Raw genomic sequence first — 27,279 nt, 5'->3', positions numbered from 1 at the left:
TATAATGCAGCTATAAGTACGGCTGTACACCTTCAGCTCTACATTAATTAGTACAATATCTGGCGGCTGGTAAGGCTGCTACAGCAATCATTCTCTCATCAACAGCTAATCAAGTGGACCGGAATCAAGATTCCGTCGTCGTCGTCGTCAACCTCGCTCCTCGCTCCAACAGCTACTCCTGCAGCAGAAGGCCCCAACTCTCATCATGTAGATTGAAGCAGGACAACAGATAGTTAATTACTTGAATCTTTCGCGTGTGATGAATCAGTGCTCCGTGCAGCTTCAAGAACTCTTCACGTGTTACTGTCCCTACCCAAAAAAAAAAATACTTGAGACCCAACACTTGCTTTCCTCGTGATTACGCCCTGTGTTTCCCATGCTGACTGCCTTCACCGTGTTAGATCTCAGAGTTAGACCGAGAAGCAAGTACAGATGAAAGCCTTTCGATTCCTCTCTTCGTTGGATTTACCTAATGTTGGTGATGAAATCTCACTCACCTCGTCTGCTTATAATCACAATTTCAATGTACGATTCGATCACAAACACAGTGGTTAAAGTTATATAAATGATCCAATCAAATCTACACCATCGCTATCATATATATATATATATATATATATATATATATATATATATATATATATATATATATATATATATATATATATATTCCCTTCCACAGGATAATATTTGTATCGAGGATTTTACGATATATTATTAAAATTTTATCCACTAAATTAACTGATATCTCTAAAATTTTATTGGATAAGATTTCGAACCATCACTATAAGACCGAAATATATCAAACGAGGTTTCATAAATGGATCTATTATATTATCATCAAATCAATATTTAAGGTGTAAGAAATATTAGTTGATGTTTTCAATGTTCAATGTTTCGTAGTTCAGTTGGGTATATCACCCGTTTAAGATGTTTTAAATCCTTAACTTTTAATAAATAGGTCTGATAAATCCTCAATTTTTAATAAATATTTTTTAGAATTATAAAAATATATAATAAAAATTAAAAAAAGAATCTAACAATATATAATAGATTTGATACATAACCTAATGAATATGAATTTTTGAATTGAGTTAGTATCAAATATGATGCAGATTAATCGTATAACATTAGTAACATAGATTGATGGGTATACAGTGTTTTTATTTTTGTGTGTGCATATAGTAAATGAGGAAGTGGTTATGCATGAATTTTACCAAGTTTCTCAATACCTTATCATCATCTTTACCAACCAAGCAAAACAAGTAATTCCATATCTTCATAACAAGTCATTAAATTTATTGAGAAATTTTTTTTATTCTGTCGAGTAAAATTCTCTCTCCTAATCTGTATAAATAGAAAGAGACATGTTAATGTATTCAAGCTAAAGCTTCTTCAATAATTCTTCTTATCTTCTATTCTTCTATTCTCTTCAACAATTATAGCACATTTGGCCTGCATGACTACTTAAATCATATCACACACAAAAAAAAAAAAGACTAATTGCATATGATAATTTATTATTTTCCAAAAAAGATTTCTCGAATAAGCCCCATTTGCTATTTTAAGCTTTAATTAAAATGTGCATTAAACCATTTAGAACAAACACTTACTAGGAGAAAAAACCAACGAATACATCAAACCTCAGATCGAGAATTCAAACCCCCTCTCCCATACATGCCATTGTTGTTCATTCAACGTAATGTTTTCCGCACACACATATAAATGCATGCAATTACACTTCCGTTCAAATCACTAATCCTTTATTCTGCAAATACATCGCTCTCTGGAGCTTTTAACCCCAATTATCACAAAGACTTGCATTGATGTGTATACCACCATTTAATATACATGTATATTGCCAAATATATACCAATCATACATGCATGAATTTAGGTAAATAACCAGATCTCATATCATTACGTGTGATGGAAAAGAACAAAAGTATATATATATATATATATATATATATATACATATATATATATATACATATACATATACATATATATATATATATATACATATATATATATCCTTATGTTACTGAATAATTACATATATTATATATATGTATATTATTAGTTTACTGTGCACCGGTCTCAATCGAGACCAGAGTATAAATCCAAAAATAATAATTAATTTGCCCTCGCATCGGTATTCCTCGCAGCCTCTCTCACACAGACACGTCTTTCTCTGGCTACACAGCGGTTGAGAGTGGTACTGGGAACCGTGGTACAAGCGAAGTCGTGCGAGCACAGCGAGGCGGTGGGAAGGAGGCGCAAACGTCGGGGTCGGGCGTCCGGCGGGACAGAGCAAGGCCGGAGCTTACGACGAAGGAGGAGGACGGTAGTGTGGTTAGTCGTGGGCCTCTGAGATCAGCTCACTTAACCTTTTCCCCATCTTTATTCTCCCTTTTCTCGGGTTGGATTCCGCTGATGTACTCCGTACTCGCTTTTTCGCACTCTTCCATCCCTTTCGGACCCCGATCTCGATCCTTGGAGCTCGGTTGATCGCGGTCTGTGGTGGAGTGCAGCTCTCCGAGGTGGATTTTGGCGTTGGATTTTGTTTCCTCAGCTCAATGTTGGAGTTTTTTTTTGTGAATCTCCTCGTGTCCTTTGCGTCGCCACTGTTCCGTAATAGTTTGGTTGATTGATTGATTGATTGATTGATTGATTGATGTGCCTTGTGGAACGAATTGGATTTCTGATGATTCTTTTTTGCTTTGATTTCCACCTAATACGCCTGCCATGGTTTGGTTTCGTCTAAAGATCGGAGCCTTTTTTTAGCGCTCAAGCCAATCTGGGGTCAGCTTCTTCTGTTCTCCACTGGAAATTCTCCTGCAATTAAGGTTCCATCCACAATGACTTTGCTGAAGTGACTTCTTCCCCCTTTTTCTTTCTCAGGAAATGCGACCTTTTACTGTGAAGATCCAACATGTGTAGTGTTCTTTCCTCCCTCTTCTTGATGTGTTCTTTTTGTTTTTGTTTCCTTCCACCATGTGCTCTTCTCTTTGCTTCACGTCTACTTTTTTTTCGCATTTACCGCTCGACTTTATGTTTGCTTCCTTTTCTTTCGATTTTTGGTTCCATAGATCGAACATGGCATCTATTGCTAGTCTGCTCCCACCTTCTGCTTTTTCTTGAACTCTGTATCCGGAGACAGCTTTTAAGGGAATCTGCTTGCAAAGTTGTGGTGCTCATTTTTCGAGTTAAAATTCGAGGTTTTTTTTCCTTTATGGTGTTGTACTCGCGATTCAATGATGGAATCTTCGGTCATAAATGCAAAATCTTTGCTGTATAATGCTGCATTGGCGTTGAATGCCTGCTGCCATCTCTACCCCTTCCATTTATGCTGATTCTTGCTTCCTTCTCATAGTCCGGAGAGGAGTCTTTCTCACGCCTGTGATATGATGTTGTTCTCTGTGGCCTCGGCCTTGGTTGGTGATCTTAAGTTCTTGGATTTTAGCTCTATGATGAGGATAGTTTGAAGACCGTAATTATGTCATCCCTGTTTCCTTCTCAGGCTACTCGTTGAATGATTTCCGGAGCAGGAAAGAGATGGATCTGCCGGATTCTCTTCCAGGTTGTATGGGTAGGATGATTGGCTTATTTGACTTGACTGCCGGCATGACCAAAACCAAACTTCTCACCGAGAAACCACACATGGATGGTAATTTTTCTTGCTTCTTCATCCTAAACAATAATTTCTTTTCTAGCTTGTTCGGTTGTTCTTGGTCATCCCATCAACATATCCAAACAACCATCGGTGTGCTCGATTCTTTCAGGTGTTGGTGCCATCATATCATGCTTCTGCGCTCTTTTGTTGCAGATTTTGTTCCTCTGAACTATTTCCTTTCCTTGATGATTGCTTACGAATCGAGCTCATCAAATATTTGATTTGTTCTTTGATGATGCTGATCTAGTATACCTATTCCATATTCCAGCTGCTCTTGGATCTGCAGGCGGTAGGAATTGTTCTGATGCGGTAAAGAAGCCAATATATCCTGCTGTAGCCGAGACGCAGGACAAACAAGTAAGCATTCTCGGGAAATCTATTCAGACGAATTCAAGAAATATTTTTTTTTGTGATTCTTCAGTCTGATTTGTGTTTCGCAGCAGATAGTAAATGAACTGAGGAGTGGTTCCTCGAACAAGAACTCAGGCCGAACCCCGATTAAGATGCTATTATCCCAGGAGATGCAGGGCGATGCAGAGCCGAGACAGAAGCCACCGAGTGTTGTTGCAAGATTAATGGGGCTTGAATCCTTCCCGGTGCAGCGATCAGTCGCAACCAGTAGAAAAATCAGAAGCAAGGGCGGTTTGCGTGATAGTTCAACGGGAGAACTTCGACACCTGAAAGATGACTTTGTTGACCATTCCATGGCGTATGAGAGTCGATCTTTCGCTCATGAAAAGAAGGATTACAGAGATGTTTATGAGATACAGCAACAACCATCAAAGAATGTTTGGGTCAAAGATCAATCTCCGGTGAAGGCAAGGCATGATGAGAACTCGTATCAGAAGAGGATGGACCTTGTTCGGCAGAAGTTCACCGAAGCAAAACGCTTGGCCACTGACGAAAAGCTTCTTGATTCGAAGGAGTTCCAAGATGCAGTTGAGGTTCTGAATTCAAATAGAGATCTATTTCTTCAATTTCTGGATGAGCCAAACTCGCTGTTCACGAAACAACGTCTCTTTGATCTCCAGAGCATCTCTCTTCCTTCTCCGCAGAGAACACGTATAACTGTGCTGAAACCTTCGACTGCCATGGAGGAAAGAAGTGACAGAAGCATGGGGCGAGAGTTGCTTGCAGATTCTGGTGAAAGTGTAGGAAGAGCTAATAAGCACCATTGGAGCTCTGGTTTCTCCGAGCCAAACCTTCATAAATCTCAACCAACGAGGATAGTCGTCTTAAAGCCTAGCCCTGGAAAGTTTGACGACACAAACACCAGATTCACGGATGGGGGAGTTTCTAGCGGAGCTCTGGTGACCGATGAATTGGTAGGCTCTAGAGAAGTAGCCAAGGAGATCACTCGTCAGATGCGGGAAAGCCTGAGTAGCAACAGGGACGAAGCCTTGTTGTCATCGGTACTGTCAAATGGATATATCGGGGACGAGAGCTCATCCCATAGGTCGGCAAGTGAGTTCATGGAAGATGAGGTTGGCTGTCTAAGCGGCTCTGAGATTGCAACCCCGGCGACGGACTATTCTTGGGATTGCACCAATAAGATTGGTAGTCCTTTCTCAGCCTCATCTCTTACTCGAGCATCTCATTCTCCTGAATCATCAGTTATTACAGAAGCTAAGAAACGGATGTCGGAGAGGTGGGCTTCTGTCGCATCGAATGAAAATAGTCAAGATCGATTCCAATTACAGAGGACCTTAAGCACCTTAGGAGAGATGCTTTCCATTCCCGAATTAAAGAAGGAAGGAAGCAAAGAGGAGATTTCGCTTCTTGATAGCAAGTTATTTACCGGAGAAGATGATCCGAAAGTGCCCGCTGCATTCGAGTGTACATCTGGAACAACAAAGGATGAACATCCTGTGGACAGTTCCTGCAGGAACTTATCGAGATCAAAGTCTGCCCCAAATTCTTCTTCAGCTTGTGAATTTGATGAGTCGAATACGGACATCACAAGTTCCTCGTTCGGCAAACCCATTGATCAGACAGAGGTTCCCAAGTCACGTGGGAGGTCATCTTTCAGGGATAAGGTCTCTGGTTTTTTCTTCTCCAGAAGCAAGAAACCATTCGGAGAGAAGCCTGCCCGATCTCCCCCAGTGTCTGACGATAGACTACGATCCATCAGTTCCGATCTAGGTGGTAAAACAAATGATGATTTGTCACGGTCCGTCGATGATGATCTCTCGCAGCCCAAGCTAGGTAGCCCTGATAAAATGCCTCAAGGATCTACAAAGGTGACACCATCTCTCGAGGTAACAACACATTTGCCTCTTCCTTACTTCGTAGTTCTACACTGCTGTATTGCTTACAATGTGGGAATCAGTAGCCACGAATTGATCATCTCTTCTCATTCTATTTAAACAGCTTAAGCTTGAAGATTAGATAAGATTAATCCTTTCCTTTCACTCGTGGAATTGGTTTGTACATAATCTGCAGGCTGCTCATTCTCTCCAGAAACCTGCGATACATGGAACCCTCACTCAGAATCAAGATCGGTACAGCCAAATTCCAGTCTTCGAAGCACCATTAGCAGATGGTTTGTCTCAGTCACCCGGAAACAACATGGCTGAACGCCCACGTAAGTGTCATCTACCTTCTCCTACCCGTACATTGACAGATTCTCTCGAGTAACCACTTTGTCCTTCACCTATCTCTTCAGAGGCGCTCTCTCGATCTCCACCCATCGAGTCGGTCGTTCGTTCCTTGTCACGGAGCACCTCCTGCTCGGATGCAGCATCGGCAAAGCACTTCAACTCCCGCATGATGTTCTCCGAGGCGGAGAGAGAACATGAGCAACTTGTCTTTGTCCACGAGCTGATGGCATCTGCTGGAATGGACAGCAGGGAGAGCGTGATGTTCGGCGGATGGCATTCGATCGACAGCCCTTTGAATCCGTTGTTACTGTACGAGTATCTGCACGTGGACGAGGAGGAAGGGAAGTGCAGGGAGAGGCGATCAGGCCGCAGGCTCCTCTTCGACGCCGTGAACGCAGCACTGCTCGATCTCAGCCAAGCCGCACTACGCGCTGCGTATCCGTGGAACGGACCGCGCCATGATGCTCGGAAGAATGACAAAGTGGGGGGTTCCGCGGCCGACCAAGTGTGGGCGTTGGTGAGGAATGCGTTGTCGAGTGAGAAGCGTGTACCAACGGAATCCGCCAGCGCAGCGGTGGAGAGGTTGGTGAGGAAGGAGGTGGCGGGTAGGCAATGGGCCGAATCGAGCTGGTTGGAGGTGTGCGAATTCAGCAAGGAAATTGGTGGGAAGCTGTTGGAGGAGTTGGTGGAAGAGACACTCTCAGAATTATCTCACCACTGATCGAGCTAAGATTTATCCCATTGCTCACAACATTAAGTTCTAATGTGCGTCGATTGTTTAATATCAGTAGACATTCTTCTATTCACTTCACAGACTTCACCCGTTCAAAGCAAAAACACCTTTTTGACTGTCTTATTGTACGTTCTGATTGGCGATCAGTTCCCGGAAACAAAGTTCATCTGAATCCGAGTCTGCGGCTGTCGACGGACTTCAATGCAAGACAGCAGCCGTCTCGTTTGCAGCGAGGAAAACAACAACTGCAGCGAGGTCGATCTGACAAAAGTGGGAGTCCTGGGAGAAGAAGGACAAGCTACTGCGGTGGGGTTGCGTCCCATTTACGAGTTATCACTTCATGGCAAGTAAAATAGCATTATCATCTTGGGGATTCGATCCGGAGGTTAAAAGGAACAAAAGCTGGGATTCCCGGAACCCCACCGTACCACAGTCACTGATGGCTCATTATTTATGGTGCGTGGGGGCATGCGAAGCAGTAGAGAGCATCTCGGCGTCATGGAAGAAGCGTTCAAAAGGACCTCTGTTGATGCTGGCCAAGTTGGCCTTGTTATTGCAGTGTGACCCCACGATGCAGCAGCAAAAAGCTGGCACCATCTGGCTTTCTGCCGAGCTTCCTGCTTTCGATTCGTTGTGTTGCTGTGGCTGCACAGGGCATGGCAGTTCTAACATCGCTCATCATCTCTCGGTGGAACAGGAAATTGTAATTGCTGAGGCCCAGACGAATGCAGGCCCCATCTGGCCCATCTCTAAATTGGGCCGGGAATCGATTGGCCTCCCCACCACCTCACCGACGGTATGTGCAAACCGTTCTCATTCCCGATTCTCTCGCACAAATCCGAGAACTCTTTATGCTTCACAGTGATCAGATCAAACGAAACAAAAGTGCCACTTCAGTTATGGAAGCTCGAATAATACCCAACTGTAGTACTAATGATATATAATAAATCAAATATTAACATAAAAAAATATTATAAGGGTTTTCTATTCTTTCTGTTGTTTGTGCATTGACATTTTCCGGTGGGAATTTTCTGGATGCGTTTCCCCGTTTCCCTCCCGTCAACCCCGTCCGTATAAAGTTGGACTTACGAATGCAATTCCCTCCTCCCGTCCCGAGTAAGGGATTTGGCGATTCTTCTGTGTCTGTGTGTGTCTCTCTCTCTCTTTCTATCTACCTGCGGGCGACGAAGCCAAGGGCGTCGATCGATCCATCGATCCCGTGATGGGTTCCGGCGATCTCCTGGACGTCGAGCCCCTCGAGCTCAAATTCCCTTGTAAGTTTCCCCTTTTCCTCCCCTCCGTTCGTTTCGATTGCTTCTTCCCCACGCCTATTTTGATATCTGCCGCCCGAGGGTTTCCGTTTGATGATGAAATTGTGGTGTTTTATTCGTTTTCCGGGCGGTTTCTGCGATTCGGGAAGTCGAATTGAATAAGCAGATCTCCTGCTCGCTGCAGCTATCGAACAAGACGGAGGACTTTCTCGCTTTCAAGGTGTTGACCGTGTGAATTTCGTGTTTCTCTTGAAGTTTTGATTGGATCCGGCAGGAATTGAGGAAAGAGCTCATATTTAGTAGATGTTTTATTTCTCTTCTTGGTTTAGGTCAAGACGACGAATCCGAGGAAGTACTGTGTTCGGCCCAATGTTGGGATCATTTTGCCTCGATCCACATGCGATGTCGTTGGTACTTTGTTCTCGTCCAGTTTTGCTAAATCTCCTTTCTTTCTCGGGAAGAAAATTTCCATTTTTCCTTTCTGTTAGGTGATTCGATTTCTGATTTTGATCCAGTTACGATGCAAGCGCAGCGGGAGGCTCCTTCAGATATGCAGTGCAAGGATAAATTTCTGCTTCAGAGTATTGCCACGAGCTCCACCACTACTTTGAACGACATAACCCAAGAGATGGTGCCGCCTCTTAATCTTTCTCGTATTGGTTCCATACAAACGACGAATTGTGGTCTTCTCTGCTCGATGTAGATGCTAACTATCTACCTTTTTTGCTATATTTTTCAGTTCTCAAAGGAGCCAGGCAAAACAGTGGATGAGGTCAAGATACAAGTTGCGTATGTTTCGTCACCTCAGCCACCTTCTAATGTTTATGAGCAATCTGAGGACGGAGGCACTTCACCTGACCCCTTCAGTTCGGACAAGGTTAGCATGATTTTAAGAGAATATGCTACAGTTGAGTTTTTTTTTTTTTTGGGGGGGGGGGGGGGGGGGGGGGGAGTGGGGTCCCTGGAAGGGATCGAAGGGGTTTATTAACTTGATTAGGGTCCCTGGAAGGGATCGAAGGGGTTTATTAACTTGATTACTCGCATCTGAGTAGGCATCAGGGCAACAACAAAAAGAGCCCGAAGAAAAGGTTAGTGTCGAGGATTTAATGCTTTAATTGATCACAATTTATCTGAAAATTCCCATCAGCTGTTGAATCCTCTAGAACTAGGAAATCATAAGTGCTGACAAACTTCAGCGTAACTTGCAGCCTGCAAAATTTCCCTCTTTTTCTTTCTGTTTGAAAATGAGTTGCTCGTTTTTCTTTAGTTTCTAGTATTTGTATCTCCTTCCCGTTTTGTTCATCTTCCTGTCATTCCATGGAAGCTTAAATACATGTGGCATTTCCTTTCTACAAGCCACATGCATATAAACTTGCTATATCGGGAATTGCTCCTTTTAGCATGTGGACTTAGTTTAACTAAAAACCATTGATGCTATTATCAGGATATATATATATATATATATATATATATATATATATATATATATATATATATATATATATATATACATATGTGTATGTGTGTGTGTGCATGCTCACATGCACGTGTGTTTCTATGAGTTCTCTGAAATCTCCAACTCTGAGACAGCCTTCCATTCATAGAATGTTGTCACATTCAACTATTTTCTGCATTGATCAGAATATTGGAAGTTTTTCTTTGGTTGGATGTGCTTAAATTGCTACCAGAAGGTATACTTTTCACACACCATCTAGACTTCCAATCTTCATGGCTTCTACTCTTAATTAGTTTGCATTGTTTAGGGATTTTGTCGCACTTCAGAGGTTGAACATACATTTAACAATTGATCAGAAAATTGTCAGATTTTCATGGGTGTGTTATTAAATGAGTTAACCATAGTTGACCTCATAATGATGTTAACAGATTTGATTAGTGTGATTCGATTAAGACAACCCTATAATTGTCCTAAATGAGTTTAGTGATCCCAAGTGATGATACATGAAATCAACTACTGCTGAAATAACACACATGTAGGTTAGAAGCATAAGATAGCATCAAGTGTGGGATTGACAACTGATAGACTTGGATTTTGTAGCTATCAGAACCATAAAACTGTGATGGTATGAAATTAAAGGAAGCTTCGAGCTTCGTAAGTGGTGGCTGGAAGTGGCTTTTTTTAATCTCTTGAAGACCGAAAGTGACTGTTAATAACTTTTTGAAAATAGTCCATAACACATTATAGGAGCGAGAATAAAGTTTAGAATCTATGACAATCTAGAGTGCTTAGCCAAATGGTTGGTTTTAACTATGATCCTATTTGGGACAAGGAGAACAAATTAAATATTTAATAAAATCAATAAAATAATGCAAATTTCAGTTCTAAAGTAATTTGGTTTTAGATTTGTCTAAAATTAGGTGCAATAATAAACTAGTCAGTGTCCTCATGGTGTTCTTTCAAAAAATTTCAGGCATTTTGAAGTATGTTTGTAATCACTTATTTTTCCATATATAGAAGGACCAAACCTTGTATTTTTGGCATATGCAGAGTTGCTTGATTAAAAACACATTTTGATGTTTCTATGTCAATTTTTGGTGTCTTCAAGGATGTAAATCCTCCTTTAGCTGGGATTAAGGCTAAGTTCATTTGTTACTGACGTTGTGTTGAACAGTGACCATCTACAGTAAAAAAATTTGCATTATATATATTTTTTATTTGTCACCACCCTCTTCATCATCAATTCTCTCTTTTATCTTTACCCATAGTATATCCTCATTCTCTTTTCTCTAGTTTCAGCCCCAAACCTAGGACTCTTGTTCCTTTGGTTGCTTTCTTTAGCATATACCACCTAGAGCCTGCTAAAACTCTTATCACAGCAGGTCTTTTTGTTGTTTCTTAAATCTGGACATCAATCATATAATCAGATCTGTAATTGGTTCTAATTGTAGGTTTATTTGTGTACATATTAAGAGGCATGTCAAATTGTCAGTTTGTACTGAAGAAAGCTTGTGTTAATCTGGCTCTTTCTAGTATGTTATCCTCTTCTGTGTACTACTTTTCTCCTCAGTTTTCTACTGCAGTTATACAACAGAATGTCATTGTAGCATCTTCGGCTGCAGTTAAACTAACTTAGGTTGGCTCTTGCTAGAGACAACAAAATTCTGTTCACTGTTATCATCTCTTACGCCCTTAGTTTACTTCTGTCTGCAAGGTTACGTCAGAAACCAGCTGAATGACCCATAATTGTTTGATGCATTTTATTGTGTCAGTAGATGGATGCATTCCGTACTGTAAAGTCAGCTTCTTGGTTGTATAAAATTGTGAAAGCATTATCTTTTTTTTGTCTTTTCAATTTCAATTCCAGGCTATGGCTTTGATATCAAGGTTGACCGCGGAGAAGAATTCTGCTTTGCAACAGAACAGTAAGCTTCGCCAGGAAGTGGTAAGAATCTTGTTGTGACTTATGTCATTATTTGGACTACTTCAACTGGATTCTGCTTTCTCACCTTGGATATATTGCACCCTAACATTAGGAATGGATCAATGGACTTATCTTGTTCTCGTCATAGTGTTATGCATTTGCCTTTCTTGATTTCCATTGAAGCTAATGTTCAACTACATGTTGAAAACTATTGTAGTTTTGGTTTAATCCTTTGTTGAACACTATTTTAGCTCCTCTATGCCTTTAATGCTTATCCACAAAACTGTCAGGCTGCTGATTGATCACTGAACAATCTTTTGACAATCATAGTCTTTTCATTGTTTTCACTAACCTTGGGTTCAACTTCATTTTGGCACATAAGCCACTCGGAGTGCTTCACTGAATATGCCTAACATTTGTTGTGCCACTAACTTTCTAAATTAAATATTCATATTTAGTCTATGACCTTGTATTGTAACACTTGTTATAGCAGTATACATTTGATGACATTTGTTTTATTTCGATAGATATCTGATGGCATATTTCTTGTTTAACAATGTGTAAACAATTGGGTATCAGTCTGAGCTACTACACGGCATGCAACTTGATGTCTTCTTTTTCTTCCCCCGAAGTATCTAATGGTTTCATATTCATATCGCAGGAGCTTATGAGGCGAGAAATTGGCAGACGGCGAGGAGGATTCTCCTTCATGTCTCTGGTGCTAATTGCTCTTCTGGCTGTCCTCGTGGGCTATCTCGTGAAGAAATAATTTTTTCTTGGGGTCGTTGCTTCGAGCCAACTCGTCGAAGAGAGAGAGAGAGAGAGTTTTCGAGTCGACTATTTTACCTCTTTGTAGATTTTGTAACACACTCATTAAAGGTTGATATGTTTTCTGGTTATTTTCGTGTACTCGAGTGATTTTATAGTCTCCGAGTCCGTGTTGTATTGTCGAGTGTTTATTTGAAGCCTTTGAAATATGTACTCGAGTCGAGTGTTTTAAGCTGAAAGTTGTGTCATTGCCACTGTGAAGAATCAAAGACAATAATCTAAACAAAATACAATACCACTAAAGATCATAAAAAGTGGAAACATTATCGTCCCATACTTGTCTCCTGTGATGCATACCTCGAAACAGACGTGCAAAGATCAATGTAAACCCAGTGAAGTACCTCGGCGGCAGCGTGACCGCAACACAGATCAGAGGTCAAGCTTTTGTTGCAGGTCCCAGAGAGCCTCGGCGGATCGCTGAAGGCGGCCTGCCTCCTCGTCGGTGAGTTGGATGTTGGCTACGCTGAGAATGCCGCTGCGGCCGAGCTGCGCCGGAAGGCTAAGGAACACCTCGCGGTCGTCGGGAATGCCGTAGAATCCCTTGGCGAGCAGAGAAACCGGGTGGATTCGGTGTTGGTCGCGGAGAAGGGATCGGGCGAGGCTCGCCACCGAGTAGCCGATGGCCCAGGACGTGTAGCCTTTGAGGCGGATGACCTCGTACGCGCTGTCCACCACCGCCTTCCTGATCCGCTCCAGCACTCCTTGCTCGATTGCCGCCACATCCTTCGTGAATTGGCTCAGTATTGGCACTCCCCCCACGCTTATGCTCGACCACAGCGCCACAGAGCTGTCTCCGTGCTCCCCCACCATGTATGCCTGCCAAAACATAACAGAGATTTGAGGTACGAGCATAAGAGATCTAAGCCTTACCGGTAGATTCGGCAGCTGTTTCTTGGTTCACCGGAACAGTAGAGATGGATCCTAATCACGAACCTGGACATCTTGAGCGTTGACCTCGAGGTGGTCGGCGAGCAGGAACCTGAAGCGCGAGGAATCGAGATTGGTGCCGGATCCGATCACCCGATTGGGAGGGAAGCCGGACAGCTTCCACGCGATGTACGTCAACACGTCCACCGGATTCGACACCACCAGCAAAAGCGCCCCCGGGGAGTACCGGGCGAGCGGCGGCACGATCTCCTTGAACAGGGACAGGTTGCGCTGGAGGAGGTTGAGGCGCGTCTCCCCGGGGATCTGCCGGGCGCCCGCCGTGATGATGCAGAGGTCGGAGTCGACCGTCACCGCGTAGTCCGGCGACGCCAGGATCCGGGTGCGGGGGAGGAAGGCGGCGGCGTGCTGCAGATCCAGCATCTCCCCCCGGAGCTTGTCGGGCTTGGCGTCCACCAGCGCCAGCACGTCCGTCAGATCCTGCGTCAGGATCGTCTGCGCGATGGCCATGCCGACGTTCCCGGCGCCGATCACGGAGATCTTCGTGTGGCGCTTCGTCGGGGAGGGCGGTGCCGCCTGTTGGATCGGGCGGAACAGAGCCCGGTGGACATCATCAGCGAAGCCGAGCTCGGTCAGAGACGACACCTTCTTCATCTTCTCAGACTGTGAACGGATAGATACAAGAGATCGGTGATCTGCCTTGGCTCCTGCGAAGCCCACTTTATAGGCAGAGAGGGAAACGAAGTGATTTTGGGGACGAAGCAGCCATGAGATCGAAACCGTGCCTTTCGAATAAGGGACATATCCATGAAAGTTCCCAAAAGTTTCATGCCATTGGACTCCAATAGAGAGACCTGCCAAAGCTGAAAATAAACCAATGAGGTACTGGCAAGTCAGAGAAAGCTGTCGAAAGGGCCAGACACATATCTGAGCTCTCCACGAGGTCTCGTGCCATTGGTTCTGTTTCGTGCTTCTGTGGATGCCGACGACACCCAAAATAAGCTGAGACGACGTGAGTGGGTTGAGGCAGCCAGCAGGAAGGTCAGATGGAATGGTTGACCGTCCAAGGTCCGAAATCTATTGGCGTTGCGGTCTCTGGTTTTCCCGTCGTCTTCTTCATATGGCAACCAATAAACTCGTTTCTTGCGACACAAAGCAGACAGAGTGCTCCCCCCCCCTCTCTCTCTCTCTCTCTCTCTAAGGCCAATCGACGGCCAGTACTAAACGGCACGTGGATCAATCCAATGGAGCATTGAGCATATTTAGGGGGGGAAAACACTGCTTAGATCCACTTAATCGATCACTCGAAGGTATAGAGATTATTCATAGTTAGCACATAAATCAATGCTAATTGAATGCATAGTATCTTTTTCTTTGGGGCTAAGGAATAGACGATTAAGATGAGAATCGAACTCAGAATCTTATACTTAATGGTTAAAATTTATATCAATTAATCTAACCAATATAGTAATAGGGAATAATTAAGGCAGATGCAGCGTGCAGTGGACGGATTAAACAGATAGACGCGTCGAGGAACCAAAACCCCTTCTTGCCAGCCAGCTTAGTAGTTCATTCTTGAAAGCACACAACTACAGCTAAAACAGTAACAGTGGATCGATGTCGGCAGGAGTTCACGGGTGAACTCCACACATGCTTTCCTTTCGTTCCCCATCACAGCGTGTCTCGAAGTGTAAGAAACGCTGGTCTTCAGTAGTAGCCACTGTTGGTGTAAACAACTTCAATTTGTGGTCTCGGGATCGTCGCGGTTTAATTCGGGTTCGGATGACAGAGGATCTCCCTAGGACGTTTCCCGAGACCGCCGAGACAGCTGATTGCGTTGGCTCGATCGGGACGAGGTCACCGTTTTCATCGGGAGAGAACCCCCGCCTGCGCCTTTAGTGGACGACCTTCGCTTTCGCACCTGCACAAAAGTCGGGTCGGGGAGCTCGACCCGACCCCTCCGACGATCAAGTTAGTGGATAGTCATGGGGGATTTCTTTGGCTAAGTTCCCTGTGTCTCCTCCTCCTCCTCCTTTTCTCTTCTCCTCCTTGCCTCTCCCTTTTTTCTTTCTTCTTTCTCCTCGGAGCGCGAGGGTTTTTATACTGAGAATTACCGTTGCCTGATGTGCTAGGCCGCAGGGAGCAAGACCGTACTTCTGGTAGCATCCGACATTATCGTTGGCGTGGCATGAGGGATGGAACCTGCGTTAATGCGTCTTGGTAGGCGTTTCGGTCCACGTTGATCAGGTGCCTTATCAAATCAACAGAGACATGGGTCTGGTGCAGCTGATATAAGCTGAATTACCCTCATCAGCCACGTTTCTTTGCTGACAGTAATAGAGCTCTTCGGTCGCTGAAGACTTATTTTGTTAGCTACTCAAGGGTCGATTTTAGCGCCATCAAGATCAAACTTGAGGTCTAATTTCTCTAACTTTCTGTCGTCGGAGTTCTCATCATCTCATATAGAACTCGAGGAGCTTTTCTATCCGCTCTACTTATCTCTGACGTCACTTCCTTTGATCTAAATATTGAGGTACATAATGTATTTATAGCAATATATTTGTGTTTGAATCTTATTAGAACTGTTTCTAACAGTTGCCACAGCCCATAATTAAGAGCCATGCGTCTGAAGGGCAGCAATAAAATATGGTTCGGATTCACAGCCACTGATCTAATGGATACAAAATCCGCCAGCCCTCATGCATGTGCCAGACGAGAATTGGGTCCCACCCCCATGCACATGAGAGCTGAAATGGTTCCCTTCCTCCTTCCTATAAAACCCTAAGCATCATTCTCCGATTCTATCTCCCATATCCACCAACCTCGCTTGGAGAGAATGGCTTCCGAGGCTGTGTTATCCTCCTCCGCCGCAGCTCTCCTTCTCTCTCTCAACCTCCTCTTCTTCGCCATGGTCTCCGCAGGCGCCCCATGCCCACCTTCACCCTCCAAGAAGCCACCCACGCCTTCTCCTGCCTCCGGCGCTTGCCCCGTGGACGCTCTTAAGCTCGGCGGGTGCGCCAACGTCCTCGATGGCCTGATCCACGCCAAGGTGGCCAAGCCACCCAAGGAGCCCTGCTGCTCCCTCATCGACGGGCTCGTCGACCTCGAGGCTGCAGTGTGCCTCTGCACCGCCATCAAGGCTAATGTGCTGGGCATCCATCTCAACCTCCCGATCAACCTCAGCTTGCTCCTCAACTACTGCGGCAAGCAGAGCCCCACCGGTTTCAAGTGTGCTTGAGAGGAGTCCATCGTCACTTCATTTTCCTCATTGTTATGGGTGTTGTTCTTCGCTCTATCTTCTGAAGCCTTTCCACTTCCGAAGCAAATAAGGATCTGCTTGTTGTTCATTAGTGTGTTGTAATGAAATTTGGTTGTCCTCCTCACAAAATAAAGAAAATGTAGCTTCTTTTTTAATTACATTATCAAGTGCAATTTTAAATGATCGAACATTTATATGATAAATGTATCAATCAATCCATGTAATAAAAATTTCTTTTAATTTTATTTAGAAAAAGATAATCAATACTTAGAATTTGATAAGATGTCTAACCACACATCATCATCATCATTACACTAACTCAGATATCTTATCATTATGAAAAATCATTGCAAAAGGTGTCATGTGCTAATTAAGCTCTTACTCACTTTTAAATCCTCCAAGTCGCCTTAATCATCATATTGCTTTTTATTGGATCCCAGAATATTTTACAGAAATTTTCTAGCACCCCCAATTAATCTCACATCACATCGAAAGTGAACAAAATTAAAATTGATTTATAAGAGTTTGATGAGTACTACTATAACTCCAGCTTAAGCAAATTAGTCCCACATCAGGGTTGTGACAGTTCTACTTTGAGGCATCAAATAAGTTTGGACATCGGATTCAAGTTCGAATCTTCTCACCATGATAGATGATCAAAAATGAATTCCAATCCACAATAAGGAAGAAGAAGGTCATAACACATCTCACGTTCGAACTGTTGAGGCTCAAAGTTTACAACCTAAATATCGTCGAAGAAAGCTCCTAACTCACAATCATGATTTGAAGTTTCTTGTAATGGTCGTCTGGTTGTCTTATAAGTTTCTCCTGATTCTTCGTTCGGCTTGGACACATGCGACACTCGATTGCATGCTTTTGTCCAAGGAGACACATGCATGCAGGTTCACGTGTGCCCATCTTGCTAGCTAACGTACGTAACTCTCAATTCTTTATGATACATGCGATGCAATAATTGAGTCTAATGTAAGTGGAGAATGAATTCAAAAGGTGTTAAATCCAAGGAGATGGCAGATGGTATGTATCACGGGAGTTTAGGAGAGATCAACCACTGCAGATCATTACAACTTTGCTGACGAACTATTACTCTATGCCTGACAAATAATCAACTTACGATTGGATCCAGAAGAAGAGGCAGGCAAGCTAGGAAATGGATCGTAAAACATGTGTTGAATTAGGATAACTCCGAAGCCAAATGCAGAACATGAGCATCAACATAGTAATCGAATTCACAGTTATTTTGCCCTCATCTAAGAGTCTCTGTCAAACTATATAACTACTATAACTCATCGGTTTAATTCCACATTAGAACAAAGTTATAAAGATTTAATGAGAGTATATTATCCTTAATTTAAGCCTAAGAATTACAGATCCGTTGAGTAAATATGTGTCATGCTAACTAATGTTCTTATGAATGGATGAGTCCAACAACACATGGTTCGATCAACCCTGTGAAGGTAAAGGGTTGATCCAGAGCCCAGTTTATTCTATATATTCACTTGTCTGTACATGAGTATTTAAGACTAATTTGTAGTTCTATGCACTTACAATTCTTGTAACCCAACATGATCGATCAGACTTAACAATCGGCAACTCAGCCAAGTCTAATTAACCACTAGGCCAAGGTATGATGTCAAAAGAGGCATGAAATAAGAGAGATGAATCATGAAATAATGTGCCAAGATATGTAAATCATTGCACTCATAATTTTCGGAATTCGGTATGTCATATCGGTTAAGAGAATTAAATTTTATTAAAAAAGATTAATTTTTTTTATAATCACATGGGTGAAAACAATTATAACCTCTAGAATTTAGTGAGAATTAAGATGTTATACTATGATAAAAATCATTATAAATAAGATTATGAAAATAATAAGCTACTAGTAAATTAGATGGATTACATATAATAAAAATATATGAATGTAGCTTTAAGCAACTCTTATCTATGACCCTATAAATAGATAAGTTTTAACCTGGAAAAAAAATGAAAAAAAGAAAAGTGTAAAGACTTATCTATCAAAAATAAAAAAATTTAGTTTTGCCTCTTGTTTCATCCCTAATTCTTCCTCTTTAACTCTCTCTATTTTTATCTTTTCTTTTCCTCATCAAAGTCGCATCAGAGTTAAATCAAAAATGACTAATAACATGCAACTTTAATGTTTTGCTTAGATCATAAGACATATGAGAGGTGATAGAGAGAGGCTATGAGGAGTCTCATGATGATATCATCCTTACGATAAGCTAAAGAGATTCCTTGAAGGATATGAGAAAGAAAGACAAGAGGATACTCTTCCTCATCTACCAAGGGTTAGACAAAGACAACCGTGAGAAAGTTGTGATTGCCAACACGATCTCTACTTACGTTTCGAAGATTCTTCAAAACTCTTTTAAAGGAGTTGACAATATGAAAAAAATTTGACTTCAATCACTTAGAGCTGAATTTGAAACATTGCAAATGAATGAATATGAAACTATTTTGGATTATTTTACAAGAGTTCTTACTATTGTCAATCAATCAATTAAGAAGAAATGGTGAGAATCTAAATAATATATGTGGTCGAAAAAATACTTTGATCACTATATGAAAAGTACAACTCTATGAGTAAAAGGATTTAGATCAAATGACTATTAATGAGTTAATGAATTCTTTACAAACACAAGAAGAAATCAGATACTACGGAACAAGTTCTCCAAACAAAACTCACTTTGAAAAAAAGAAATGAAGATTCAAGTGATCACAATCATAGAAGAGGTCATGATTATGGTAGAGGACAAAGCCAAGGAGAAAGAAATAATAATAATAATAATAAAAGATCAAAGCCAGAATAAGAACGAGAAGATAAAGGTATAATCATTCCAAAGTTTAATGCTATTATTACAAAAAAATCAGTGTTCTACTTAACATACTGTGTTGCCTTGCTCTGACGTTATATAGTCTCACCTGCACCTTAAATATTCTTCTACACATACATAATCTTCTTTCCAGCCAAAGAGTAGGTAGGTATTAAAGAAAACATATCTACACTTTGTTTTTCGCGGGAGGATAGATCGATGTTCGATCACAAGATCTTACTATCAATAATCTAAATGCTCTACTCGAGAGAATGAGCTTTGATGCTTTGGTAAAATCCCTTCAAATCAAGAAAATAACATTTCGACTCTTTTGTGCCACATGAAATATCATTTTCTTCTTGTTCTTTCTTGAAAGATCTATCTCGTTGTATGATGCCGTGTGGTTCCATCATTCATGCAACAACTTCAAAGCTGAGATATGGTATCAATCATACGTGGATGGTAGTTGAAATAGGCAACTCTCTCGATGCGAACACCACTTCAAAGCAAAGGCAGCCATCACAATGACCTCCTTGACTCCTGCCAATGTTGAATTCATCCTCCTCGCATCTTGTAGCACTCGATTACGACGTCTCATCTCCATTCAAGTATCACAAGCACTTTAGCCTTTGCTTGAGGGAATTGATAAGCCTATAGGCTCTCGATTTGTCGTTCAAAATTCATGGTCTCTGATGAGACAACACGAGTTGACATCGACAAACCAAGACAATTCGACTTAATAGTATGATACATATATTATATATATATATATGATAAAGATCTGCAAATTTTTTGTGTCTTGCATTTGTATGCATGACACACAGCTTATCCACACAAATTAATCATGCCCTACATGCTCACTCTGAGCTTACAGAAACAAGAATCATTCTGATTACCATGATGTTTTGGATGAAGTAATTAGTTGTCCACCTACCTACAATTAGTGCTTAGGGCATCTTTAATTCAAGATTTATTTGTTACAAGTAACCATTTACGATTCTAGTATTATAATCATTTTTTAGGGCATTCTTTCGCTCATCATAGCTTTCGACGTAAGCACTATCATTATATCAAATGAGCTCTAACCTTTTAGATGATGAATAGAATATTTCATACTTAATTATCCCTTTAATATATAGTAAAATTCTTTTGATAATATTTAAATAAGATGTTTAAAGAATATCTATTTATTAAATCAACTCTAAATAGTATATCAGTGCAGGTCAAATATCTTAAACATCCAATTAATTTTTTTATAATAAATTAGATTAATATATTTACCTTCATCTTCCTTAATCAACTTGGTGTCATATTTCATAGGTAGAATGATAATCTTCTTTAACAAAGAGTTTGATTTCTTCAAGCACTGAATAATTTTCATGACATTTGATGGTTTGGAATCTAATCTGCTCTTAGAACCACCACTTAATCAAGTCCAACATTTTTTAGTGATTGTGACCATTGTGATAGTTGGGTAAAATTTGAACACAGCTTCATTGTCATCTCATTATTTTTGACATGACCTTCCCCAGCTGATACATCTCAAACCAAGTCTTCTACTTGTGACAGAACGCCACAGTAGGAAAGTCATGATCTGTTAAGCTTAAATCTTCATCTGCTGCACTGTATCATTTCAATTTGGGTCCACAGGAGAGAAGATAATGAGGTTGGAGCATTACGAGAGGGAGTGGGGCATGCATAGGTTTTCTTCGCCGGTAAGCATCAAGGTTGATCCTTTGCAAATGTAATTCAATGTGCAGCATAAATACGCTTAGTTAGACGTTGGAACTAATCACTTGGATCTCGCACAGACATGAGCATCATGGAGGCCATCGAACTTGCATCCACCAAACCACACTATATATGGACCTCTGCAACTGCTCATACAGCACATTGGCAGAGTCGTCTGTCCTCCGCAGCTGCAGCTATGAGCTTTGCTGTGACCAGAACATGCCGGTCTTTGGTCACTCCAAGCGGGGTCACGCCGACGGGCTCGCTCGGCCTCTCCGCCATCGACCGGGTGCCCGGCCTCAGGCATATGGTGCGGTCGCTACACGTGTTCAGGCACGGCCGGGAGCCGGCCAGGGTCATCAGGGAAGCACTGTCGAAGGCGCTGGTGAAGTACTACCCTTTCGCGGGGCGGTTCGTGGACGATCCCGAGGGCGGCGGCGAGGTTCGTGTCGCTTGCACTGGCGAGGGCGCTTGGTTCGTCGAGGCCAAGGCGGACTGCAGCTTGGAGGACGTGAAGTACCTCGATCTCCCGCTCATGATCCTTGAGGACGAGCTCCTGCCCAAGCCCTGCCCGGGACTGAACCCCCTCGACCTCCCTCTCATGCTGCAGGTAGCTGATGAGTGAGTGAGAATGCATGGTTACGTTCGTCTGATCGACCTCATACTACAACAATACTGCACTGCACTCCTCTGCTTCCTCAGGTGACAGAGTTCGTGGACAGCGGATTCGTGGTCGGCCTCATCTCCGTCCATACCATCGCCGACGGCCTCGGCGTCGCCCAGTTCATCAACGCCGTCGCCGAGATCGCCCGTGGCCGGCCGAAGCCCACCGTGGAGCCTGCATGGTCCCGGGAGGTCATACCCAACCCACCTAAGCTGCCTCCCGGTGGCCCGCCCGTGCTCCCCTCCTTCAAGCTGCTCCACGCCACCGTCGACCTATCCCCTGACCACATCGATCACGTCAAGTCCCGACACTTGGAGCTCACCGGCCAGCGCTGCTCTACCTTCGACGTCGCCGTCGCCAACCTGTGGCAGTCCCGCACGCGCGCCATCAACCTGGACCCCGGCGTCGACGTGCACGTGTGCTTCTTCGCCAACACTCGCCACCTGTTGCGCCAGGTCGTCCTCCTGCCCCCCGAGGATGGCTACTACGGAAACTGCTTCTACCCGGTGACCGCCACCGCCCCAAGCGGCAGGATCGCATCGGCCGCGCTCATCGATGTCGTCAGCATCATCAGGGACGCCAAGTCGAGGCTGCCGGGCGAGTTCGCCAAGTGGGCTGCCGGGGATTTCAAGGACGACCCTTACGAGCTCAGCTTCACGTACAACTCGCTGTTCGTGTCGGACTGGACCCGGCTCGGCTTCCTCGACGTCGACTACGGCTGGGGCAAGCCCCTCCACGTTATACCGTTCGCGTACTTGGATATCATGGCGGTCGGCATCATCGGGGCGTCGCCGGCGCCGCAAAAGGGGACTCGGGTGATGGCGCAGTGCGTCGAGAAGGAGCACATGCAGGCGTTCCTGGAAGAGATGAAAGGCTTCGCTTAAACCAGCAGCAGTGTAGTACTTGTCAGTATCCTATAATAATGTCCGAGTTCAACGTTTCATGCATGCTTGTCATCAGAACAAGAAAGATCAAATCGCACCGAGTGACGGCATTTACTAACCGCGTCCGGCATCACTGGATGCAAAAGTGTTACGGTAAGTAACTTTGTAAGCCATGGCTTCGGGCCGACACGGCTTGGTTCGGGTTTGATTACCGAGGGAGTCTTTCTGAGATAAGCCTGGTTCCGTCTGGGCGGACAGTGTGTGGTGACGCTGGATCCTCTCGCGCCTGGTGAGAGTCGTGGGCTCTGCACCTGCACAAAGGTCGGGTCGGATGCTCGGCCCGACCCCTCCGACGATCAAGTCAGACGATTGTGGAAGGGAGTTTTTGGTTGAGAAGTCGAAGTCCCTTTCTTCGTTTAGAACTCGGGTATTTATAGGTGAGTTTGATGTTACCTGATGTGGCTGTTTGCAGGGGTAGGACAGTACCTCGCGTGGCGTCTGACATGGCCATTGGGGTTGCGTGGACGACCGGGATCCGGTAGGGTATGGGCGTGCCTCAGCCGACGTGCCCCTTTGCCTTGGTTGAGCGTACGGAGTCCTGGGCCGGGGTTGTTGGCTGAGAGCTGAGGTTGTCAACGTGAAGGACTGAGTTCAGGCGGGGCTTTAATGTGCCTTGGTCAGTGCCTCGGTCCACGTTGACCTTCAGGTGCGATGCGTGGGTCAGGGCAGCCGACGTCACCCGGGTCTTATTGCCATTATTACCCTTATCATATTCCCCCCCCGAAAGGAGCTATGCGTCAGTTGTCACGCAAGGGGAGTCCGATGCATGGCTTCTGTCTCCAGGTGGGCTAACCGTGCGTACGCAGCTTCAGGGGGAATGGCGCCGAAGAGTCGAGGAACACGACACAAGCGGGCTGGCCGCGTAGGTGTGCCCTGAGAGCCGGAGGTCGGGGAGCACCATGCAGGCGGGTGAACCGCGCAGGTGTGTCCCGAGAGTCGGAGGTCGGGGAGCACCACGCAGGCGGGTGAACCGCGCAGGTGTGTCCCTAGAGCTGGGGGTCGGGGAGCGCCACGTAGGCGGGTGAACCGCGCAGGTGTGTCCCGAGAGCCGGAGGTCGGGGAGCACCATGCAGGCGGGTGAACCGCGCAGGTGTGTCCCGAGAGCTGAGGGTCGGGGAGCACCACGCAGGCGGGTGAACCGCGCAGGTGTGTCCCGAGAGCCGGAGGTCGGGGAGCACCACGCAGGCGAGTGAACCGCGCAGGTGTGTCCCGAGAGCTGGGGGTCGGGGAGCGCCACGCAGGCGGGTGAACCGCGCAGGTGTGTCCCGAGAGCTGGGGGTCGGGGAGCGCCACGCAGGCGGGTGAACCGCGCAGGTGTGTCCCGAGAGCTGGGGGTTAGGGAGCGCCACGCAGGCGGGTGAACCGCGCAGGTGTGTCCCGAGAGCCGGAGGTCGGGAAGCACCACACAAGCGGGTGAACCGCGCAGGTGTGTCCCGAGAGCTGGGGGTCGGGGAGCACCACGCAGGCGGGTGAACCGCGCAGGTGTGTCCCGAGAGCTGAGGGTCGGGGAGCACCACGCAGGCGGGTGAACCGCGCAGGTGTGTCCCGAGAGCTGGAGGTCGGGGAGCACCACGCAGGCGGGTAAATCGCGCAGGTGTGTCTCGAGAGCTGGGGGTCGGGGAGCACCACGCAGGTGGGTGAACCGCGCAGGTGTGTCCCGAGAGCCAGAGGTCGGGGAGCACCACGCAGGCGGGTGAATCGTGCAAGTGTGGTCTCGAGTGGCGTAAAGCCGAGGAGCCGAGGAGCACGACGCAAACGGGCAAACCACGCAGGCGTGTTCGCGAGGGCCATGCGGCCGAGTAGCACGATGCAGGCGGGCAGGCCGCGCGGGTCTGTCTCGGGAACATGGGGCCAAGGAACACGGCGCAGGCGGGCTGGCCGCGCAGGTGTGGTCTCGTTCCGTTTTTAATTTCGGCGGCAGGGTTCAGAAAACTACCTCATTTAATTTTGTTTCATGAAGGGTGAGTTGCTTTCACCGCACGTCTTTGGGCATTGGGATCGAGGCGTCCGGATGCCGTCGCTCTAGTGGGGTCTTGCCACGTCGGGCCTTCATTAAGGCGGAGCGCCTTTGGGTGTCTTCCGATGCGACGTGATGGTTACGCACGTGCGCGGGCGGGCCGCCGCCCACTCCCGGGAGACGATGGGACGCTGCGGGATATCTCCTTTAAATAGCGGGCACCTGATTTCCTCTTTATCTTTTGCTGCTGTGCTTCTTCCTTCGGGCTCTGCCGTTCCCCAGTTCTCTTCCCGGCCTTCTGTGCGGTTTTTCCTTCTTTCTGAGGTCAGTTGAGATGTCGTCCTCTTCTTCCCCTCTTCCCTCTCCATCTTCCTCTCCTTCTTCTCCCGTGATCGGAACTGGGGAGGGGGTTCTTCCTGCGTCCCTCGTCGAATCATCCGACAAGGAAGCGGCACGAGCCCTCGAGGCTTTGATGTGGCCGCACGACATCGACTCTGTCGTGAGCGGGTCCACGCTGGAGGGACTCCGGGAGTGCTATGGCATCCCGGAAGACCATGTCCTCCATGCCCCTGAGCCGGGGCAGCGGGCGTACGACTTAGTCCCGAAGGGTTTCGCCGAGCTGTATTTTAACCGAATCCCATAGTCAGCGCAGAATTCTTGGAACTTTCTGCTGGTAAATTGGGATCCGTTGTCCGTGACGATGGTCCTGGGCAGGCCGAACCGTGTCACGATGTTCCTCCAGATTAACTTCTCGATTTGCCTCTCTGTGATTGTCGCTAGCGGCTCGGCTTCCGGCCATCTGGTGAAGTAGTCTACTGCAACTACAATATATCTTCACTGTCCCGAGACTGGTGGGAAGGGGCCGAGGAGGTCCAGGCCCCACTGCGCGAATGGCCATGCACAATTGATGGAAGCGAGCGGGACCGCCGGCTGTCGGGGGGTTCGGGCATGTCTCTGGCACGGGCCGCACTTCTGCGCATAGATTTTTGCGTCACGGATCATGGTGGGCCAGTAATACCCTTGGCGGAGAATTTGTGGGCCAAGGTTTGGCCGGCGAGGTGCTCTCCGCAAATCCCTTCATCGACCTCGGCCAGAACTGTTGATGCCTCCTCTGGCTCGAGGCACCGTAGAAGCGGGTGGGAGAAGGACCGCTTGTAAAGCCGTCTGTTCGCCTCGGAGAACCATGCTTGCGTTCGGCGGATACGCCGAGCCGAGGCCTCGTCGGCGGGAAGGGTCCCGTCGTGCTTGTAGCACAGCATTTCACCTACCCATGTGGCTCGGGTGTCTGCTGTAGAAACACACGAGACCGGGATGGAGCGAGAGGGGAGCTCCTCGACCCCGAGGTGGGCGCTGGAAAGTGACCCTGAGGCCAGTTTGACCAGCTCGTCGGCTCGCTCATTCTGGCATCTTGGTACCCTAGACACCGTAAAATGAGCGAAATAGGAGGCTAGATCTTTTACCTCTGCTAGGTATTTTGCCATGGTGGGTTCTCTGGCCTCGTACCCTCCGTTGAGTTGCTCGGCCACCAGCTGTGAGTCGGTGAGGACGTTGATGGCGTCGACCTGCATCTCGCGGGACAGTCTGAGCCTCGCCAGGAGTGCCTCATACTCCGCTCCATTGTTGGTCACACGAAACCCAAAGCGGAGGGAACGCTCGAACGACTGTCCATTCAGGGCTGATAGCCCTAGTCCCGCTCCGGCCCCAGTCGAGGCGGACGAGCCGTCCACCTGTAGGACCCATGCTTCGCTTAGTTTGCTGGGAGGCTGTCCTTCGGGGTGGGCGAGCTCAGAAATGAAGTCGGCCAGTGCCTGCGCTTTAATGGCGATCCTCGGCGCGTAGTGTATGTCAAACTCCCCGAGCTCCACCGACCACTTAAGGAGTCGACCTGCAACATCAAATTTTGACAACACCTGTCTGAGGGGTTGGTTGGTGATTACCTTGACTAGATGGGCTTGGAAGTAGGGACGTAATTTCCGAGCCGCTAACACGAGTGCAAGGGCGAGCTTCTCGATTGGTGGATACCGCTCCTCGGGTCCACTCAAGACATGGCTGACGTAGTAGACGGGCACTTGCTCACTGGTTTCCTTGATGAGGACGGAGCTGACCACATGTTGTGAGGCCGCCACGTAGATGCTGAGTTCCTACCCCATAGTTACTGAAGCGAGACGGGGCAGGTTGGCCAGGTGCCGCTTGACTTGTGGTGGTGTTGTCGCAAGGGGTGGTGTTGTCGGATGGCGACCAAGCGAAAACGTCAGCATTTTCCTGTAAGAAGCCGACGAGCTGCTTCCGCTCTTCAAGGGGTATGTCTGATCCGACTTTGACGGTTTGGTCCGGGCGACCCTTTACTAGTGGTATGTCAATGGTCGGCACTGTCGGCTCAGGATGTGGGTTCGGCCGCTCTTTCTCCCTCGGGTCGTCCAGGGGGGACTCAACCCTCGCCTTCTTGTGTAGGGAAACCGCCGTCAGGTAGCATCGTCTGGATTCCCGAGGGCTCCCC

At 45.9% G+C, this 27,279-nt stretch overlaps 5 protein-coding genes across 11 annotated transcripts; 4 read left to right on the top strand and 1 right to left on the bottom strand.

Moving 5' to 3' along the window:
• The first annotated feature begins 2,163 nt into the window (after nt 1-2,163).
• On the top strand, nt 2,164-7,127 carry LOC135584584 (uncharacterized). Of its 6 annotated transcripts, none has more exons than XM_065136073.1 (7): nt 2,164-2,357; nt 3,379-3,439; nt 3,526-3,672; nt 3,947-4,035; nt 4,119-5,936; nt 6,139-6,262; nt 6,344-7,127. In XM_065136073.1, the coding sequence occupies exons 3-7, from the start codon at nt 3,561-3,563 to the stop codon at nt 6,997-6,999; spliced, it is 2,799 nt and encodes a 932-aa protein (XP_064992145.1). In that variant the 5' UTR covers nt 2,164-2,357; nt 3,379-3,439; nt 3,526-3,560; the 3' UTR covers nt 7,000-7,127. The 6 variants fall into 6 exon arrangements, with proteins under 6 accessions (XP_064992145.1, XP_064992144.1, XP_064992140.1 ...); XM_065136072.1 differs by having other exon boundaries at nt 2,165-2,357; nt 4,122-5,936; nt 6,121-6,262; XM_065136068.1 differs by having other exon boundaries at nt 2,165-2,357; nt 6,121-6,262.
• A 969-nt stretch (nt 7,128-8,096) lies between these two features.
• LOC135629001 (vesicle-associated protein 1-1-like) lies at nt 8,097-12,639 on the top strand. 2 transcript variants are annotated; one of them, XM_065136078.1, is made up of 7 exons: nt 8,098-8,285; nt 8,432-8,502; nt 8,612-8,693; nt 8,798-8,913; nt 9,022-9,159; nt 11,606-11,683; nt 12,324-12,639. In XM_065136078.1, exons 1-7 carry the CDS (start codon nt 8,234-8,236, stop codon nt 12,429-12,431), a joined length of 645 nt encoding a protein of 214 aa, XP_064992150.1. In that variant the 5' UTR covers nt 8,098-8,233; the 3' UTR covers nt 12,432-12,639. The 2 variants fall into 2 exon arrangements, with proteins under 2 accessions (XP_064992151.1, XP_064992150.1); XM_065136079.1 differs by lacking the exons at nt 11,606-11,683; nt 12,324-12,639 and adding an exon at nt 9,335-9,412 and having other exon boundaries at nt 8,097-8,285.
• Nucleotides 12,640-12,709: 70 nt separating this feature from the next.
• Nucleotides 12,710-14,213, bottom strand: LOC135629000 (L-lactate dehydrogenase A-like). Its single transcript, XM_065136077.1, has 2 exons — nt 13,424-14,213; nt 12,710-13,306 (listed from the first exon to the last, which is right to left on the bottom strand). The coding sequence occupies exons 1-2, from the start codon at nt 14,027-14,029 to the stop codon at nt 12,860-12,862; spliced, it is 1,053 nt and encodes a 350-aa protein (XP_064992149.1). The 5' UTR covers nt 14,030-14,213; the 3' UTR covers nt 12,710-12,859.
• A 1,965-nt stretch (nt 14,214-16,178) lies between these two features.
• Nucleotides 16,179-16,789, top strand: LOC135629002 (14 kDa proline-rich protein DC2.15-like). The gene has a single exon (XM_065136080.1). The coding sequence runs from the start codon at nt 16,212-16,214 to the stop codon at nt 16,611-16,613; it is 402 nt and encodes a 133-aa protein (XP_064992152.1). The 5' UTR covers nt 16,179-16,211; the 3' UTR covers nt 16,614-16,789.
• A 4,495-nt stretch (nt 16,790-21,284) lies between these two features.
• On the top strand, nt 21,285-22,824 carry LOC135628999 (acyl transferase 4-like). The gene is made up of 2 exons (XM_065136076.1): nt 21,285-21,827; nt 21,920-22,824. The coding sequence occupies exons 1-2, from the start codon at nt 21,300-21,302 to the stop codon at nt 22,763-22,765; spliced, it is 1,374 nt and encodes a 457-aa protein (XP_064992148.1). The 5' UTR covers nt 21,285-21,299; the 3' UTR covers nt 22,766-22,824.
• Nucleotides 22,825-27,279: the final 4,455 nt, after the last annotated feature.

The sequence above is a fragment of the Musa acuminata genome, chromosome BXJ3-1 (genome assembly GCF_036884655.1).
Source record: "Musa acuminata AAA Group cultivar baxijiao chromosome BXJ3-1, Cavendish_Baxijiao_AAA, whole genome shotgun sequence".
Classification (NCBI taxonomy): domain Eukaryota; kingdom Viridiplantae; phylum Streptophyta; class Magnoliopsida; order Zingiberales; family Musaceae; genus Musa; species Musa acuminata.
The sequence above is the reverse complement of the archived record's forward strand: the minus strand, read 5'-3'. Positions and strand labels throughout refer to the sequence as shown.